The following is a 20188-nucleotide window of genomic DNA, read 5'->3' on the forward strand; positions in this document are numbered from 1 at the left end:
CAGGTACTTTTTCTGTCCCTAGTGGGCTCACATTCTAAGATGTTTTTTGTACCTGGGACAATGGAGGGTTAAGTGATTTGCCCAGGGACACAAGGAGCTGCAGTGGGAATTGAACCCAGTTCCCCAGGATCTCATCTCACTGCACTAACCATCAGGCTAGTAGTTCCTAAACCTGGTCCTGGAGGCACCACATCCAGTCAGGTTTTCAGGATATCCACTGCATGCAAATCTCTCTCGAGAATATTCATTGTGGATGTCACGAAAACCTGACTGATTGTGGTGCCTCCAGGACCAGGTTTGGGAACCACTGCATTAGGCTACCCCCTACTCCACCCTTTGACACATGGGATCCTTAATTGATTAGAATGCCTTATTTCTTAAAAGCAAAATGTTGAGAAATTGTTAGCAAACTTTTTTTAATAAGTTGGGAAACATATTACACTTTAATGAACTACATGGGACTGCATCATATATCTTTCATGTTTTAATGAACAGTATGGCTTTAAAAATGTAAGGCTTCCATTAAAATATAAAAGATATGGAATGCAATATCATGTACCACATTAGTTTGAGAAGAAGTCCAGGAAATATATGCCCACCAACATCTTTTGCAAGGTTCTGGATTTCTTCCCAACTCAGGACACTAGATAGAACCTGTTTTCAGTCTAGGCCACTTGGCTATAGTGCTACTGCTTTCCATAAGCTTTCTTAATAACATAACGTTGCTGTTGGTAATATTACCTAATTAGAAAGCAACAGATGCATCACATGCTGCATCTAGGAGCCCTTCTTCATCAGTTGCCTGGGACATAAACTCTGTAGCAAGAGTGGGCAACCTGCATGAATGTCAGTACTGTCTGTAGTGGGCCGCAACATTATGTAATGTTGGAAGCAGAAATATATACAGAGCTCCATAAACTTTCTGTGATAAATAAATAAGTAAAAATTTAACTAAAAGCGATGGGAACAAACTGCTAGAGTGGCTATTCTGAAAATATTTGCGAAATACATTATTAAAAATTGCCAAAACTCTCGTTAATGTTGTTTTCTGTGTATACTTCCCATGGTCTTGTGGGCTGCGTAAAATGCAGTGGTGGGCCACAAGTTGCCCATCCTTGCTCTGTAGTTAATTTGTGTTTTTTCTTGCTTTTGTTCATCTGCTTCCTTAGTTAGTGTGTGTATAGCTCAGCCACACAGAGGCCTTGTGTGATTTTGAATAAATGGAAGCTCTATTGATAATGTTTAGCCTCTTTTAGTTGAATATGTTTTACATCATTATGTTTTTGACTGTCTAATTTGTATTTATAGCCAGAAATGGAATGGGGGTTGTGCATTTGAGAGAGAAGATTTTGAAGACTTTGTACTAAATTACAGTCAAATTTGCAAACACAGTTTTGTTCATTGGAAACCTTAGCATGAGAAACTTAGCATTTGTAAATTTAGCTGAATCATATATGCAAAATAGGCAATTAGCTGCATAATTTATGCAAAGCAGCTCATTAACTATGTTTTAAGTGAATATAACAAATAAAAATGTGCAAGAACTTTGGTTTTGTTGAGTCTTAATTACTGTATACCTCAGAGAGGTGTAGGTGTGGCTTAAGGTTTGCATTTTTTGTGAACTTTTAAGGCAATATAGTATTTGAATAATATGTAAATGGGCTCATATTGTGAGAAAAACATCATGGAGCTTTCTGTGGGCTAATACATCAGTTCCACAGCGGACGAATGTGAGAGAGAAGCAATGATCTCTCGTTGCAGGCACTACTCTCTGTCCTTGTTTCCATTTTGTGCATAGCATGTAAATCACTAGACCTGACTCATTACTCACTTTTGAGCCTATAAATTGTACTGACATCTACTGTCCCTGGGAATCTGGGATCACCACTTTCTGCTTATACAGTGCTTTGTTCCTCTGCTCTTTATGTGCCCAAGGGGCAGTAGGGCTTGCAGCCCTTGATGTCACATAAGGATCCATAAATCCATCTGTGTCTCCAAGTGCAAGTCCTGAAATTAACTGTGCGCACACACAAACACACTTTTATATATATTTATATATATATATATATATATACATACATATATTTATATACACGCGCACACACACACACACACACTGTACAGAAAGACCATGGACCAACTCATTGCTCACTGTTAAGAATCCTGATTGATTTGCTTTTCATGGCCTTCAGCAACCTCACGACCACGTCATGTAAGGTAGTGCATAACTTTAATAAATTATCCTACAGCATGTCCTAGAACTTTTCCTTATTTTTTTCATAGTAGTAAGAGTTGCAGCCTGAGCAAGTCCCAGTAAATAATCACCCTTCACTCCTTCCAGTGCTGAGGCCCTGATTACTCCTTTTATCCAATATATATTTTTGTAATTTTCTTCATTGTACTCCACTGTCTTTGGAACCTGAAAGTGTGAGATCCCTTCAGTTGTTTACTCCCAGAAACTCTCTCCCTTATCAAACTACAAAGTCCTTTAGTAATCCAGGCCACCAACTTCAGGGCTACTATTACAAATATATTCAACCTGCTTAGGTCCTTGTGATCTTTCCAGATGGGCCTCCACCACTACCAGCCCCAGTAGACAAGAGTGCATTTCCTGTCAAGTAGACCTTGTTATACGACTACCTTGTTTTTGCTAGCACTTCTAGTTGCTGCAGTACTTAGAGCCTGCCAGATAGATCTAGTTGTTTGTTATATTATGAAAACATGACCATGCCCAGGGAAATACAACTTGATAGCACAATGATACATTGTGCAATAAAAAAAAAGAAATGTACCCCCAGCAATTAAAAAAAAACAAACAAACTGAGACACACTGAGAAACAGATGTGAAAAACATTTATTTTTGGAACTTTAAATGTTACTTACAAGACAGCATATCTGAATATTGCCACGTACATAGTCTTAGGTACAACAGGTATACATCCTCCAGAAAATACCTTTTTTGTTCTGTTTTGTGTCATCCGGTGATCTACTTGTTAAAATCACTGCTACACTGCCCTTTTACTGCAATGTAATGGGAACAATATTTGTATCTCAATGAACTGAATACACATTTTGAGATGAAATTGTCACTTAGTAGAGGCTTACTCCATTATTCTGACAAACTCTAAATATGTCATATTTTGACATATGCTAGCATTATAGAGCAAAAAAAAAAATCTGATGTGTTCACCGGACATTTTGTGCAGTGTATTCCAGAGTAAGATGTCAATTCTGCATTTAACATTTCTTGTTTGATGTGGCTTGGTAAATTAATATATTTAATTGCTCTAAGAGTGTTAAATATGGATTCCCATAGAGCATTACAGTGAGCAGACAATTCATGAGAATGTGTTAATTGCCTCCATTTCTTTTTAATGCAGAGGGTGAAATATTCATAAAATGATTTTAAGTTTTCTTCGAAGGACTCTGTACCACTGCACAAACCCTTACCTTCACAAATGCACCCTGTAGCTGAAATGCTGATGCTGTTTTAGGAGCAATTTCTTTTTAAAACAAAAGCTCTCGAATTGCCTGTATAGAGGGTGAGCAATAAATTAGGTTCCTTTGTGCTTGTAGTGTTCCTTGGCTAGAAAGGAGGACTCTCCTTGTGTGCTCCAGTGCAGTCTGGGAGTGAGCCTTTCCTTGGCAGGGGGATGCGGGGGTGGAGGATGGGTGGGGAGGAGGAGGATTGCTGCCAGACCAGGCTCTTTCTCTCTCTCTCCATTCTGCAGCAAAGTGGGCTGCAATTCGGGAAGCACATTCTGGTGCAGGATTTCTAAGCTGAGCACCCTTTGTGAACGGAATGCAGAGAAGAACAGGTAAACATTCCAAATGTTTGTAGTACAGATTCTTAAAATTTGTGCTGTTAGTATTTATTAGATTTCTATGGAATATGGTCGGTGTAGTACAATTTATAAAACAAAAGGTAATTACTAAAGCTTTATTTTATCTGAGTACTTATATGGATTGGTTGTATTATGATTTTGTGCAATAAAAATTATAAGGGCTTGTTTCAGGAAGATCTGTTTCAAATGCAGTAAATTTCAATATTATATGTTTTATACTTTTACAAACGACAGGAGAAAAGCTTGAATTCATCTAATTACATATCTTCTCAGGGGGAGGAGGGTGTCAAAAATTGCATTTAAGAGCAGCTTTAGTTATTACTGAGGAAATACCTTTGCATTGATTTCCAAGATGCTGTAAAACCCTTTCACATTTTCTTCTCTCAGTTTGTTCGGCTGAATAGAATTAAAGCATTTCACTGAAGCCAGATAAAATCCATTCGACTCGAAGAGAGCCCCAGATGCGTTGTCCTTCCCGAAGACTGCAGGCTTTTGTGTTAAGTTCATTCTCGGTTTCGCCTTCTATTTCACCTCCTTTTGGCATTTGGAAAGTTGCTTGCACTATGGCTGGGGCTGGCTGCAGCAGCAGCATTGTTCAGTGCCGGTATGGTGAGGCTGTAGACTCTGCTTGCCGGATTTAAAGGGACATTACGCTGCAAACAATGCACAGCAGCATGTGCGAGAGCCCTGCAATCGGCCAGCTGGTGACATTTTGCAAGCCAGAGGATGCCAGCTGTCAGGCACAAGCATGAAGCTCTGAACACTGTCACAGTGGTTAACATCATGAACTCTTCCTTGCATGGGGAGAACAGCAGCCGGCCCTTCTGCCTTTTGGGAATCGGCTATTTTGAAGCAATCAATGTTTGCATCTTGGAAGTTGTTATCATCATTTTCCTGACAGTATTGATCATATCTGGTAACCTGATTGTCATTTTTGTGTTTCACTGTGCACCTTTACTGAACCACCACACCACTAGCTATTTTATTCAGACTATGGCCTATGCTGACCTTCTAGTGGGGGTGAGCTGCTTGGTTCCCTCCTTGTCCTTGCTGCACTACCCCAATGTTTTCCAGGAATCCATCATGTGCAGGATGTTTGGCTATGTGGTGTCTGTTTTGAAAAGTGTCTCCATGGCCTCATTGGCTTGCATCAGCATCGACAGATACATTGCAATCACTAAGCCACTGACCTATAACACCTTAGTTACTGCTTGGAGGTTGCGCTTCTGCATTTTGATAATTTGGCTTTACTCCTGCCTGGTTTTTCTGCCCTCTTTCTTTGGTTGGGGCAAACCGGGATATCATGGGGATGTTTTCCGATGGTGCGCTGACTCTTGGGGTACCAATCCTTACTTTACCTCCTTCATTGTGGTGATGCTGTATGCCCCTGCCGCCTCTATCGTATGCTTCACGTACTTTAACATATTCCGCATCTGCCAGCAACACACGAAGGAAATTAACGAGAGGCGTGTGCGCTTTAGCTCCCAGGATGGCGACTCCACAGAGAGCCAGCCTGGAGCAGATAAGCGCTACGCCATGGTCTTGTTCCGCATCACCAGCGTCTTCTACATCCTCTGGTTGCCCTACATCATTTATTTCCTGCTGGAAAGTTCGGATGTTTACAACAATCGCATTGCATCATTTATCACCACCTGGTTGGCTATCAGCAACAGCTTCTGCAACTGTGTTATCTATAGTCTGTCCAACAGTGTCTTTCAGAAAGGGCTCAAGAGGCTTTCAGGGGCGGTGTGTGTCTCCTGCACTAGGGATTATAGGGAAAATAAGGATGCTTCTGCAAGCAAAAGACCTACTAATGGATGTAATGTCTAAAAATATTTCATGTTTATCAATATCCCCCATCAGCTGGCAAACAATGCCCCATTAAAAAAAAAAAAAAGAAATCCAACATATTGTTATCAGTTTGTACATTACAACATTCCCAGGCATGTGGTGGTAGGAAAGAGGCCATATCATTGGCAAACTGTTAGGATTTGAGAGCATTATAGTTTAACCAATTTAAATATACTTCTGGCAGGAAAGGGGGAAAAGACCATTTTTAAAATACACGTTTTGACAAGTATTTATGGGACTGGAGTGTGGAAGCTTCAGTAAAACAGACATTTTCCCTTCGCTTCCTTCCCACCGCTCCCCCAGATCAAATTCTAGTGCATTGTTTCAATATTTGTGCTTCATGTGTACATGGTTTCTTCATGGAAATGTAATATTGTGTGTTATCTTGAATTTTGTGTATGCCAAAGTAAGGTCTCTTCAAATCTTTAAGCACCATGATTTAAGGGGCCAAGGAAATTGGTTATTGGTTCCACATAGACTGAGCTCTGGTCATAGTAATGTGAACAGCTAACTGAAAGTAGCAATGAGACAACAGTGGGAACAAACATTTTTTTCAAACCAGTTTTGCTTATATGCACTATTTGCTAAGTGCATTGCAAAAGATAGTCTTGTATGTGATTGCCATATCTGTCTTTAATTTTTTGTAGATGTACAAATCGGATCAGACCAAATTTAGTAAATGGTATTTTTATAAGCTAAATATTAGGGTAGCTTTTTTTTGTTAAAGAATATAATTGTGGTTAGGACTTAACAGTTGTGAATGTTCTACAGTAGAGGAGAAGAATTTACACTGTGGGCCAGATACAGTGAACTTTTACAATAGATATAAAACTGGGGTAAACAAAACCCTATGGTAGATCTGACCCTATATTGCATGGGCATTTTTACCAAAGTGTTTTCTCTCTCTTACTTTTTAATTATAATAAATTGTTACCCAGCAGCACATATGGAAAATCAGACGAGGACTTTTTTGCCTAAGAGATCATGTATTATAAGCCTAACTGTAGTATTCACCCATGAATGCCCAAACAGTCCTCCGTCATATGCAGTTGTCATACTGATAGATGGTAGTTAACTTCTGTTCATGTTATATTTATTTTACCACTTATGTATAATTAGCTGGTAAAACTAAACTATCTGTGAAACAAACTTTTAGGTCATCTTTGATCTATTACAGTTCTTGACCAGTTTTTAAATAAACATAGAAATCCTTGAATTGATTGATTGTGTTTCTACTGGCCTGGTCTATATTCAGAGTGGACCCCCCCCCCCCCCCCCCCCCCCCAAAAAAAAAAAAAAAAGAGCAAGAGAGTGAGTCTGTTTCACAGTGGTGGAGAATTTATTTTTAGACTGTGAAGACTTTTTATAATTATATTGTATCAGTTTATTTAATTTTATATAGTAGATGACTGTGTTATGTCAGATACAGCTCACAACTTAATGCATGGACTGGTAGTATATTGATCATATCAATGGTTTATTGCAGATGTTGTGAACAGATATGCTTGTCACATATATATTTTAAAAAATAATCTTTCACTTTGGGCTGCACTTTTTAGTTAATTGAGTATAGGGCTTTTTTTTTTTTTAATAGTCAGTTTTGCACAAAGTAAGCTTTCTAAGAAGTGTAGAAATGGTTGCAGAATCAGTAGTATTTTTCAGAAACATGCTTTTTATTGAAAAAAGCTGGCAATATATACTGTCCAACCTTAGAGCAAAAGGTATGCCCACAGATTTTTGTAAGCATTCTCTTGCTCATTTTCTTATTTAAACTTATTATGTACCCCATAATTAGTTTGATTTATGAATTTAAGATTTACAGTGACAGATTACTGTGTTGGAGATATTTCACATCAGTTGGCTTCATGTAAAGCATTTATTGACTGTCGCAGATTAATAAAATAATTGCTTCAGTGTTATCATTAGAGCACCATGCACGTTTCAATGGTTGAAACCTCAGTCCATTTCCAGCATCTGATCTGTTGGACTTGTGCATTGGTGCACATTTGGTCTTCCATAAGTCTAGCTATTCCAGGGTGAATTGTAGTATCAATTGTCATCACATTGCTTAATAAAAATAGAACCTGATCACAAGTAACCATTCATAAGCACAAATCTAGTGGAAGATTTTTCCCCAGGAAGAGCAATGAGAGGATTAGGTTTTAAAGTTTTGTACCTTGAATGTATTTTATTTGCAGAAATGCACCAATTTTTGTGTTTGTCCTATGGATGTCGGATATGAAGGGCTCATGAGCTGTTGTGATACTCCAACACAAACCAAGGAGACCATGTAAACATTGCATACTCCCACACATCTACCTCAAAAGTGCATTGCCTCTGAGTCATTCTAATCTGTAGTAACACATGTGGACTGTGCCTACATTATTTAAATTAATGGAACCAAGAAATTCCTTAAAGAAGCAGCATGCTACTTGCTTGTGGAATGTGTATTATTGGTAACAGTGTTTTTGTTTAGAAAATGGGTAGGGAAATTCACATTTCTGCAATAGATGGAAGTGTTATAGTGAAGGGAATTATAACAAAGCTTGAAGCTGTACATCTTACAACTAGCCCAGTTTTTGAAAATACATATATATTTAAAATGCTTTCTTCTTTTAACTATTATGTTCTTCTGCCATAGATCCATGTATTTTGTTTTAAATAAATCTACCTCTACAGTTGAAACCTATTAATATTACTACTGATCCTTTGTTTTGAAAACGTGGTGATTGTCTATCACCAACCAAAAATTCACTACGGTACTGTGCAAACGTATGCTGAAAAGAAATCTGTGTTTGTGTTCATACATGTAGATTTTTTTTTGGTTGTGGAGCACTTCTTATTTGGCTTTATGCTGTTCCATCATGCAAGCAAGTTACTGCCATTCAGACCCATGAAAGTTAAGCGCATCTACAACTAGGTGATATGAATCAACCAGGTTAAGTTGTTTTGATACAGAAGTAATTTTTTTTCAATATCATCTATTGATCCTAAGAAAGGGTGGTTTTTAATTACAAAGTCTGCATACAGTGCTGTTTCAGAACAACCTTTTTCCAAAACTGTTCATATAAATAATAATTTAACAAAATATGTAATGGTTTTAATAAATTACTAGGTGTGGGGTTTTTTAAAAATGTACTTTCTTATTGTAGCTTTTTTGGCTTATATTCACCAAAGCAGGAGTCCCAAAGCTATGGTCTATGAGCTGGATGCTCCCATGGAGCTGATATTTTTGATCTATTATACTTTCTGTCTACCATAGTGGTTAGGGTGGTGGACTTTGGTCCTGGGGAACTGAGGAACTGAGTTCAATTCCCGGCACAGGCAGCTCCTTGTGACTCTGGGCAAGTCACTTAACCCTCCATTGCCCTATGTAAGCCGCATTGAGCCTGCCATGAGTGGGAAAGCGCGGGGTACAAATGTAACAAAAAAAAAATACAGACCATGGAGGAAGTTTTACCTTTTTTCCCCATGTGCAGCAGTGATAAAGGGAGCAAGACTAGCAGATATCCCAAGTTCCAGCAGCTAAAGAAGATAGTATAGCGTGATGGCAAACAAAAAGGTTGGAGACCTCCCTCCCACCCTACTCAGTAGAATGAATGGAGGATCCTCATTGCTCAACAAATTCTTGAGTAGAGCTCATAACATGTATGACCATTAGTACATGCTACACACATTCTTAGTAACTAGGTTCCATTGCAAAAAATATGACCCACTGTAAATTAATGTACATTGACAGCATTATTATTCAATAATGTGGTAGTGTACAGTGTATTTAGCTGTCAGAGAGGGACACACTACCCCGTTGTAGAAACTAATGGATCTCCTTCAAGGATTTAAAATGGTCTCCCCTTTTGAAAACTGGCTAAATTAAATTCCCTACATTTTTTTGCTGTTTGTAAACTGTGCCAGTACAACCATATTTTCTTGCAGGTACATTGTGCTTATACTTTACATAGGGACCAGCAACTCAAACAGATTTTGTCCCATCAGCTTTACCACTTTGTTCACGTATTCAGCTTAGCAGTGGGGTCAAAATGAAAACCAAAACACACACGTATCACATATGTAATATTTTGTTCCAAATCACCATACTTTTTGCTATTTACTTAGTAAAATTACTGTAGGTTTAATTTCCATTTCAGATTTCTTTTTTTTTTTTTTTTTTTAAGATCATTAGGAGAGATTGAATAGGAACCCTGAGTACTTTGCTTCTAGAGTGCATCAGGATGCTGTCTGTGTGAAGACTATTCATCTCTGCAGGCAGTCTCTCTTGCCACCTAGGCTAGTCATCTTCTAGGATCATTTAGAGGTTCAATGCAAGGGATCCATATCTTAAAAATTGAATTGATTTGCTATAGAATTCTTAGTTCCAGAAGAATGTAAGAGTAGGTAACTATTGCTTAAAAATATGATGCTTCTTTTGCATTCTATTTTGTGTTTTGACCAACATCTTTTGCTCTTTCTTCTTAAGGAGCACTGTTGAAATTTTTAGTTCAATATATTTATTTCAAATATAAATTGCATTTTTCTTCACTGCTGGAATATTAGTATTTGCAAGGACTTACATTATTTCTATTTTTAAGAATCAGGCCAGACTAGTCTGGGGGCAGATGACTTAAGGACATTTTGCTAAGTTCTTCTTTCACCTGTTGAAAGATAAAAACAGTACTTAATGTTCTCCCTAGTGGGATAACAATATATACTCAGAATATTGTGAGGACATGCTAATTATTGGGTAAGACTAGTTTTTTTTATTTAATTCAAGCTACAAAATCATTTTTCTTTTTAAGTACTACATATAGATTTATCCCGCTAATCTCTGCGAATGGTTTATGTTAAACTTCTAGATTTTTTTCAACTAACATTTTGGCTGACTGGGGTTTATGAATTGGTCAAAGAGATTGCATGGATTTTATTTGTCAAACTAAAGACTTGAGGCCCAATATTCAGACTGCGGTGATCAATGTTTTCTGGCCATCACCAGTGTTATCCCCAGAAATTCAGTGCTAGGATACGTCCGGGCTTCAGCATTGCATTGCCAGGTTTAAGGAGATGGCAAACTATATAAAGATAGGACTGACTTTTATGCAGTCATTTTATGTTATCCAGGCCAGTTAAGTGCTGAATATGTGCACTTAATTGGCCAACAGCTGACTCCACCCCCAGAATGCAGTGGTGTATTTATACTAGGTGTGTATGTTGTGTAATCACTCCCTGTCAGACCCGGCACCCCGCCCATACCTTAAAATGCGCTCTGCTGTAGTCTTCACCCAGGCAGTGGCATTTACAGGCTGCTTACAGTCTGCACTGGGACTTCCTCCCTGAACTGTTCTGCCCCTCCTGATACAACGTTATGTTTTGTGACAAGTGGGACACTTTAGGGAAGAAATGCCAAATGAACAACTATGAATGCTGGTCACTATTTTAAGATGCATCATGAAGGACTAAGAATTAAATTAGCCATTAAAAGCATGCAGTGCAAAACTGTTCTCGGTCTAATTTTTGTCAGTTATCTTAGACTGTTATCTTTTGTTTTGGTTCCTGCTTTCTGTGTTGCCTAGGAATTTTTTCAATGTTTGTATGAGTTCGCATCAACTTTTCATATTGCCATTTTGGACTGATGTAATTTTTTGATAGGGACATGCCATTTGTTCATATTGCTATACCTATACAATGTTCAGAATGAAGGGCAAGTAGGAAATATCATTCTTATAGTGGGACCCTAAACTTTTTGTGTATAAATTGTTTTCAGCTAGATGACTAAAATTCTAGTTCATGTTAGAGGCTCTTTTCAGACTTTGTGCTTCTTCTAGAGATCTTGATTTTTGTATATTATCTGGGAGAGGAGTAATGTCTTGGGTAATATACATAAAATTAAGGGTTTTTTTTTCTCAAATCAACAATATACATAATCTGCACATGGTTTGGAATGTAGGGCAGAAGAAAACTATGAACTTACAGAATCTTGTTTTAGACTAGTTAGTGCTTTGTACAGCTCATACAATGTGCTCCCATAAAATATTTTATTTCTAGTTCCTATATATCGTATAGTTTGCATAAATGCATTTCTGCAGAGCATAAACCAAGATTTCACTGAGCTTGGCACGTTTCTCTTCTGCTTACTCAAGTTCAGTATATTTACTTTTTTTTTTTAATTTTAAAGAATAATACAGTTTTGTCATAACACATGTTTTCAGCACTAGCAGGGTAATTCTGTAAAGTGGGTACTAACATGTACATGCCGATTACATGACATGGAATTGATGAAAATACTGGCGTATATGTATTTGAACATACTTTCGAAAATGCAAAAATTCCACCTACGCACTCTTCTGTAAATACGTGCATTTACATAGCGCATGATTGATAGATGGGTGTATACATAGACAGAGCATGGGCGGAACTAAAGCATGTATATTTTATAGAATGCTGTAAGTTATGCTTGTATCATTGGCATTTAGGTGTATGCATTTACATCAGCTCTATGACATAAAATCTCACACCTAAATTATAGGAATGTATTTCACTAGTTAGGCTAGTAATCTGTAAAGGAAAGTCAGTGCCTGTTACAGAATTATCCCTCTAGGACTTTATCTCCTGTTCTGTTTTCTCCTTTTTGCATACGGTAGACAGTTTAAGAAAAATTTTGTCGAGTGAATTCTTGTCAGGCTGTTTATTAGTTTTGCACTTAGAGCACAGTCTGGAACAAGATCTTTTATTCTTGAAACTTCTCTTCTAGATATTGATGCTGTTGGCTAGCTGGCACAGATGTTTGCCTTTTTGCATGAGTAGTTCTGTCTGCTGTTGGTTGGCAAGTTTTCTGGTCTCGGAAGTAGCCACTTGGCAGAGTAACTGGACCATGCTGGTCTTTATTGGCCATCATTTACTATGTTAGAAAAACCTGAAATATGTTTGTTCTCATGTCAAGACTGTTCAGCTGGACAAACAATGTTTATCATTAGAATTAGCCCTTATTAGCCACAGTTCATTGTTTACCATTAATAGAGTAAGACATGACACACTAGTTTATGTGTTTTATTTAAATGTCTAGGCTTATGTTAAAATGGGAGGCCAAATGAATCCATGTATCAATGAATAATTTAAAAAAAGGCATTTCATTATAAAAATAGTTATATAAGAAGACCATGCGTGAAGAACCACGATAAAAGGCGATGAGGCTTCTGGCTGAAACAAGAAGTTTGACATTAGCAACCAATCGGAGTGTAACTCTAGAACATTATCATTGAAAACCCTGTAATAATCTTTAGCAGTGCAATTCAAATGTGTAATCCAGTAGATATTGACTAAAATTTAATGAGAGGACATTACTAATGCACTTACAGCAGTATAGAGCGCTCATCACTCAGAAAAGGTCAGCTAACTAACTTTTGGTGGTCTCTCATAGGTTGAGGAAACCTGTGATTTTGGAATGTTCAGCTCTATTGCTACAGGATACTGATGGATGATAATATTAATAAGACAGTGACTTGAAGATAAACTTACTATACACATGACAACTCAGCAATCGATCTGTGGAATTCATTTTACCTTTTAGTAACAAGTTATAGTCAAGAGATGGTTCAGGAATATGTTAACAGATGAAAAGCCATTGATGACTTTGATGCATTTCATAATTGTAGCAGAAAGGAATGCATGTCCTTGGTTGACAAATGCTATGGGTTACAAGCTTCCTTTCTTGATATGCAAGTTGTTGGAAGGTAACCACATTAAGAACATCTGGTTTTCAGGATATCTGCAGTGATACTGCAAGATATGTATACACATCAAAATATACAAAAATTGTCCAATTTACAAAAGGAAAAGCATTTACAAATTAAACAGAATTTTTTTTTTAAATTTAAACAATTCAGGACTAGGAAGGAAAAACCTCAAAGTACTCCAAGTCAAACCGACTTATAGAGCTAAAATGGTCACATTTGATCTTCTCATCATCATTGGCAGAAACCTTCCATACCACACAAATACACCTTCTAAATGTCCATTTCAACTAATTTGTCAGTAAACTTTCATTGTGTCCAAAGGTAAAGGTGCAAGCTTTAATGATATAGGGGGTTGTTTTCTAAAACTTAGCTCGAGTTATCTGCAACAGGGCCCATTTTATTCCTGTGGGCCCTGCTGCAGATAACTCGAGCTAAGCTTTAGTAAACAGCCCCCATAGTCAACAAACACTCTTATCTTAGCATGCATTTAGTGAGCCAACTTCTCTATATCCCCAGGGCCAACGATGGCCAGTGTTTCGTATAATCACTTTGTATAAACTACTGCATCAGGCTTCATAAAACGGGGGTTTCTCAGCAGCTCTGTACAACATAGCTGCTCACACATGACTGTCCATGGTATGGAAAGATTTTGCCAATGATGATAAGCAGATCAAATTTGATCATTTAGCTGTAGCTCTTTGAGGCCTTTCCTTCTAGTGCTGAATAGTTTAAATGAAAAAAAAAACACATTTTTTTTCTGTATAATTTGTAAATAATTTTCCTTTTGTACGTGGAATAATGTTTGTATATTTTGATATGTTTTGATGTCACCACCCCCATTTTGAGTTTAGTAATAGATATATATATATATATATATATACACACACATACAAGGTATCTAAACCATGCAGGCATGTTTTTCTGGTATGCATGAACTATACGCTAAATGCAGCTAATTAAAAATGCAATCTTATTGTAAGGCCGTCCATAAGAAAATGTTCTGTTTAGAGGTTGAAGTAATGCATGTTAATTACGTCTGTTCATTTACAGTTCTTACTGCTCTTTCACCAAGGAGATGCTTCTCACTCCCTGTTTGAAGCTGTATCAATTTAAGAAGCCCTATATACTAATTAAAGTTCTGTTCAAATTTTCTTGAGTATTTTGGGACAAGGTGACTCTGTAAAACATGTCGCATGCATATTCATTGGGAATAACCTGTCCTGTTTATGTGAGGCAGCAGAACTGGACTGGGCATGACTAGCATGGTATACAGAATGTGGTTTATTGCCTTCATTTTAAAATTATGCCCTTGGGAAGGGAAAGGAAAAGGTTAGCAATGAGAGAAAAATGTTGCTAGTTAAGTTCAATCTAAAACTTATTTTTCAAGACCAGTAACATAAATTAAATTTTATAACTCAAAGGAAAGAAAATGACACATTTGACTAATTATCTTGGTAATAAACATTCTTGCAATTCAAAGACCTTACAGGATAGACATCATTTACTTAAACTGATAAAATGACACACTTTGTTTAATCTTTTATGCTACCCTCATTATCCCTTTTTAATTTGCTGCAACAAAATATGAAATGAAAGAAACTGTTAATACTGTGGAATTTGATATCTACTAATATAAGCTGGATAAGATTTTTCAGCTGCAAAGTGAACAATAAAATTATATTGGCCATTCTGAAGTGAGATGTTTAAACAGCTGAAATACAACTCCTGCCATCTATACTGCCCTGTGTAATAATTTAAAGTGGGAGCTTTGTTACTGCTGCAATATATACCATATATGAAACTTCAGTAATGTTACTGCACGCAGGCAATCCCTGCACTATCGTCATAATCAAACCCTCATTACCACAGTGCCATGTTTACATTTTTTCTAATGCACTAATTTTTTAAAAACTGACACAATTTCCAAAATCACAGTTTCCTGTGGTAAAATGGTTAGTGTTTTTTTAATGTAATGTTTTTTGTTCTAATGATCTTAAAGAAAAACACCTTGTGGTGCTTTTAAAATGGTTAATAATCTATTGTCACCTACTGTTTCTCCCTATAGTCAAGTGACCATACTTTAGAGCTGCTATATTGGGGGTAAAAGAGTAGCTTAATGGTTAGAGTAGCAGGTTAGGAACCCAGAAAGCCAGGGTCAAATCATGTTTCTATCACCTAATCTAATCTAATCTACAGTTTATATACCGCACAAATCCGAACATGAGGTTCGAGGCAGTTTACAATGTAAGAAGTTGCACAAAGCAGGAAGAACATATAATGAAACAGTAATAGTTCAAATTTATCAGATAGCAAAGTCTTTAGTTTCTTATACATCCACAAATAGTGTGATTCTGAACTGACTGTAGCTGGGAGAGAATTTCATTCAGCAATGGCGCAAAAAGAGAACATCAAGTTAATCTGACATTTGAACCTTATGTTTTTAAGTGCCTGGTACTGTATTGTCCCGAATTCTCATAGAATTATAATAAGTGAGAAAAGAATTGAATCAGCAGTTCGGAAGAATTCCCATACAGTACTTGAAAAGGCAAAATGTTTTGAAGGTGATTCGTGCTCGGATGCATAGTTCTCTTACATGGCCAGAAACACTTTCAAATTTCCTTAATCATAAGATCAGCCTCACTGCTGTATTCTGTATAAGCTGAAGTTTGACAAGTAATTTACTATTCCAGTATATAAGGAGTTACAGTTGTCCAAATTTGATATAACCAGCATCTTGACCACTGCAGAAAAATGTGATGTTTGAAAATAGGATCTTATCAACCTTAATTGGCTCATACGAAAGAAGGATTTATTCCAAACTTGGCTGATCTGAGCTTCAAAGCTTAGCAAGGAATCCAAAGCGATTTCCAAGACCCTAGTTTCTTTAGCCAAATTTAGATTTATTCTATTAGACAGTGCTAGATTAAGAGGGATATCATTCACGGATTTAGAGAACTATAGTAATTTTGTCTTGGCCTGATTCAGTTAGAGCATGTGTTCTGCAGCCCATTTGTAAATTTCGTGCATGGCACAGAAAACTCTGTCAGATGTTTCCTTCAGTGTCGGTCTTAGAGGAAGTAGAAATTGTCAACATATGAAAATATGTTCTCACCCTCATCCAGATCAATCTGAGAGAGAGCTCATAAACAAATTAAATAGCATGGGAGACGGTGGGGAGCCCTGAGGCACTCCACATGTGAATACCCAGCTCTTTGATACTGCTCCCCTCCCTTCCAAACTATATAAGATCTGTTTTTCAAGAAGTTTCTGAACCAGTTCAATACAGGACCAGACAGTCCCAAGTCGCTGAGTCTGGCCAACAGTAAACCATGATCCACGGAACCAAAAGCTGCCGAAATGTCATACTGAAGTAAAATGATCTGTTTGCCCCTAGCCAAATAATCTCTGACAGTGGTAATTAGTACTAGTAAGAGGGACTCAGTGCTGTGTTGAGATCTGAACCCAAATTGCATTGGGTGTTAACAGGAGAGCCTCGTAATGTGTTTAAATAACTGTTGACGGAATAGAGCAGGCATTCCCAACCCAGTCTTTGGGGCATATCTGGTCCCATTGGGTTTTCAGGATATTCACAATGGATATGCATTAGAATTGCATGCACTGCCTCAATTGCATGCAAATCTAACTCATGAATATTCATCATGGATATCCTGGAAAACCAGTGGAACTAGGTGTGCCCTGAGGACTGGACTGGGAATGGGTGGACTACAGTGTCCAGTAATTTAGTCAGCAGATAAATCCCGGCTGTGGGTCTAAAGTTGGATGTAAAAGATAGGTCTAAGTTTGAAGCTTTTGTAATAGGAGTAAGGGCAATACAGCCCATCTGTTCTGGGAGTTTTCCAGTTACCAATAAACTATTCAGAAGTAGAGCAAGCCATGAGAGTATTGCTATTAGTGGGTTGACAAACAAAGTAGAAGCACAGATATCCAAGATTCAATGACAGGATGATAGTTTAGGAAGTAATAATTGAAGATCATTGGCAGTAATGGGTTCAAAAGAAGCCCATAACCAGTCTGCTGGAACATCTTCCTCTGAATCAGCCTCAGAAATTAAAAAATTGGAATCTGCTAGTTGTACCTGCTTCTTAGTAAGATCATTCCATATCTTTTGATCTTTAGTATAGAAGAAATCGGCCAGATCCTGTGGATTGGGTTGAGCATTTATCACCTATCTATCAAGACTAGGAGGAGAGAGAATATCATTCACCAGTGTGAACAGTTTTCTTTAATCAGATGATTTTGGTACCAATTATTGTAGAGTGGTATGCCTTTTTTGCCTCAGTACAGTGGAATTTGTAGGATCTTAAAGCTTCTTTCCATCTGAACTTGGCAGATAAGGTATTATTTTTTCCTCCAAACTCTTTCAAGACATCTTCAAGACTTTTTTAAGTTTCTGAGGAGATTGGTGTATCAGGGATTATAGGTTTAGTAGACCTAACCATCTGAAATTTCTCAGGAGCTATAGTAGGCAGTGACTCTTCAGTAATTAAATCCCACTTGGCCTTCATAACTAAAGGATCTTTTTTGTTGTATACAAATCTTATCGGAAACCTATGCTGCTTGTGACCTCTGTCAATCACTGAACTCATCATCAATGCTTCTAGTACTAACTTAGGGTTACATTTACTATTGTGTGTTAATGATTTAATGCACATTATTGTGATTTAACAAGTTATTTAATAGACGCACCATTATTGTCAGTGTCAGACCAGTTACTATTTAATGCACATTAATCTAGGCCTTTAGATTGGGGAGTTACCCCCACTGTACCTGCTTGTAACTTGTCTTAAGCTCTGATTTGAAAATATGAGTAGTTAAATCTAAAATCAAACTGTGCTATGATAGTGGCAGCCTGCTTACAGTATATACCTGTTTTCACTGTAATAGGCTTCGTCCACTGGTGGAAAGCATGCCATTGAAAAGTGTCTACTATAGCAGAGTTCCATTTTCCACAGTTCTGAAAGAGGAGCATAGCTTGATCAATACATAAACTGAACTGTTCATCAATATCAGAAGGACATGAAAACAAATGGAGAAAAAAAATACTTCATTCTGTTCTCAGAGTACCCACAGAATATTTTTCAGCATGATGGGTAGGAGAGGCATAACAAGAAATAGGGATGTTCAAAATCACTAAAAATAGCCCTCAAAATGCAAGAATAGAAGGGGGAGGTAGAAAATGCCTATCAAACCCTCCCCACATGAGCACCCACATGTTCCCAACTGATAACTGCATTCCATCAGCTATGTATTGCACATATTTGAGATCCTTTCATATTACTTCAACAAACAAGTAATATATCTAATAGTAAGGAAAATTGTATTTATTTTGGCGTATGTTTGGTGCTCATACCCCAGGCTGCATTACACGATGTTCAATGAAGTTGATAACCCTATGGGAAATTTTGACTTGGGCCCTTAACCTACCAAGCTATTAAAAAGAAATACAGGAAATGCATGACCTGAAGGTCCTTTCAACTATTAGGAATCATTTTTAATGTATAAATACGGTGCCAGATAATGCAAATTCACCCACAGGCATGCAATGGAAGAAAGCCCTTTAATGAGTTGTTAGCTACTTGCAAAGAGAGGAAGTGTTTTCTGTTTCCAGTCCATCCAGCCAGTAAGAATGCATAAATTGCTAGTGGGCTAATTCAGCATGCAGAGTGCATAAAATACTTAACTGGATGCTCAGAAGTCGTTATGTGGTGCAGGAAAGTAAGAAAACCTTTTTTTTTTTTTTTTGTAACAAATATTCATTCTGCTATTCATTAATCACACAGTACTTTAAATTTGGTAGAGGACTGACAAGGGTTGGAAAGTGGTATTTCTGTAAGTCAGGGGTTCTCAACTTCGTTCTTGAGACACTACTACTACTACTTATCATTTCTATAGCACTACTAGACGTACGCAGCAGGTTTTCAGGATATTCACAATGAATATGCATGAGATAAGATTTGCATAGAATGGAGGCAGTGGATACAAATTTATCTCATGCATATTCATTGTGGATAGCCTGAAAACCTGACTGGTGAGGTGTGTCCTGGGGACTGAGTTGAGAACCCCTGCTGTAGGTTGATAAAGAAGGGGAAATGGGGGTAACAGTATCCTCATTTGTTTTTAATAGATTCAATGTTTTTTATTTCCCTTTTCCTTTCTAAAAGTACTTCCCAATCCAAATTGAACTGATTTTTCCATGGATGAAAAATCTAAGGAACCAAATGAGGGTTTTAATCATTACTCCTTTTGTTTGTCCCTAGGTCAGTGCTTCTCAACCCAGGCCTTGGGGCACACCCAGCCAGTTAGGTTGTCAGGATATTCATGATGAATATGCATGATAGACAAATGCATGCACTGCCTCCTTGGCATGCTAATCTTTCTCATGCATATGCATTTGGATATCCTGAAAACCTGACAGCTGGGTGTGTCCTGAGGACTGGATTGAGAAGCACTGCCCTAGGGTATTTATGCATGCCATTTACAACCTACATTATCCCAATCAATCTTGAGTTCAATGTGGCTTACAATCAAAGAATAATTAAACAATTATACAGAGCAAGTCATAACTGCACTAACAATACGTTAAAAACAAAATAATCAGAAAAAATTGTTTGGAAAGATAATGCACAAGGCAAAAGGTAAAGGGCACAGGAAATGTGCAGAACCTGGCAACAAATCTAGATTAAGTTAAAGGGCTCTTTTCTCTTAATAAGAACTTGCCAAGAGGTAAGATTTCAGAGCCTTGCGAAA

The 20188-nt window shown here is 37.4% G+C and overlaps 2 protein-coding genes across 4 annotated transcripts in view; both read left to right on the forward strand.

Annotated features, from left to right (window-relative positions):
* RABGAP1 (RAB GTPase activating protein 1) overlaps positions 1 to 20188 on the forward strand; it is a 495691-nt gene that overhangs the window by 330576 nt on the left and 144927 nt on the right. Inside the window, exon 14 of one of the 3 annotated variants that reach the window (XM_030207331.1) lies at positions 4233 to 4370. The exons of the other annotated variants lie outside the window; for them this stretch is intronic. Within the exon in view, the coding sequence (XP_030063191.1) occupies positions 4233 to 4268 (36 nt within the window). The 3' untranslated portion in view covers positions 4269 to 4370. Of the gene's footprint in view, positions 1 to 4232; positions 4371 to 20188 lie in introns of those variants that run through there. 3 annotated transcript variants of the gene reach the window in all.
* GPR21 (G protein-coupled receptor 21) lies at positions 4561 to 6857 on the forward strand. Its single transcript, XM_030207333.1, has one exon. It carries the CDS (start codon positions 4572 to 4574, stop codon positions 5673 to 5675), a length of 1104 nt encoding a protein of 367 aa, XP_030063193.1. The 5' UTR covers positions 4561 to 4571; the 3' UTR covers positions 5676 to 6857.

Source organism: Microcaecilia unicolor, chromosome 6, assembly GCF_901765095.1.
Source record: "Microcaecilia unicolor chromosome 6, aMicUni1.1, whole genome shotgun sequence".
In the NCBI taxonomy this organism is placed as follows: domain Eukaryota; kingdom Metazoa; phylum Chordata; class Amphibia; order Gymnophiona; family Siphonopidae; genus Microcaecilia; species Microcaecilia unicolor.

Coding starts and splice junctions, on each gene's coding strand:
- GPR21 (XM_030207333.1), top strand. CDS start 4,572: ATGCCAGCTGTCAGGCACAAGCATGAAGCTCTGAACACTGTCACAGTG.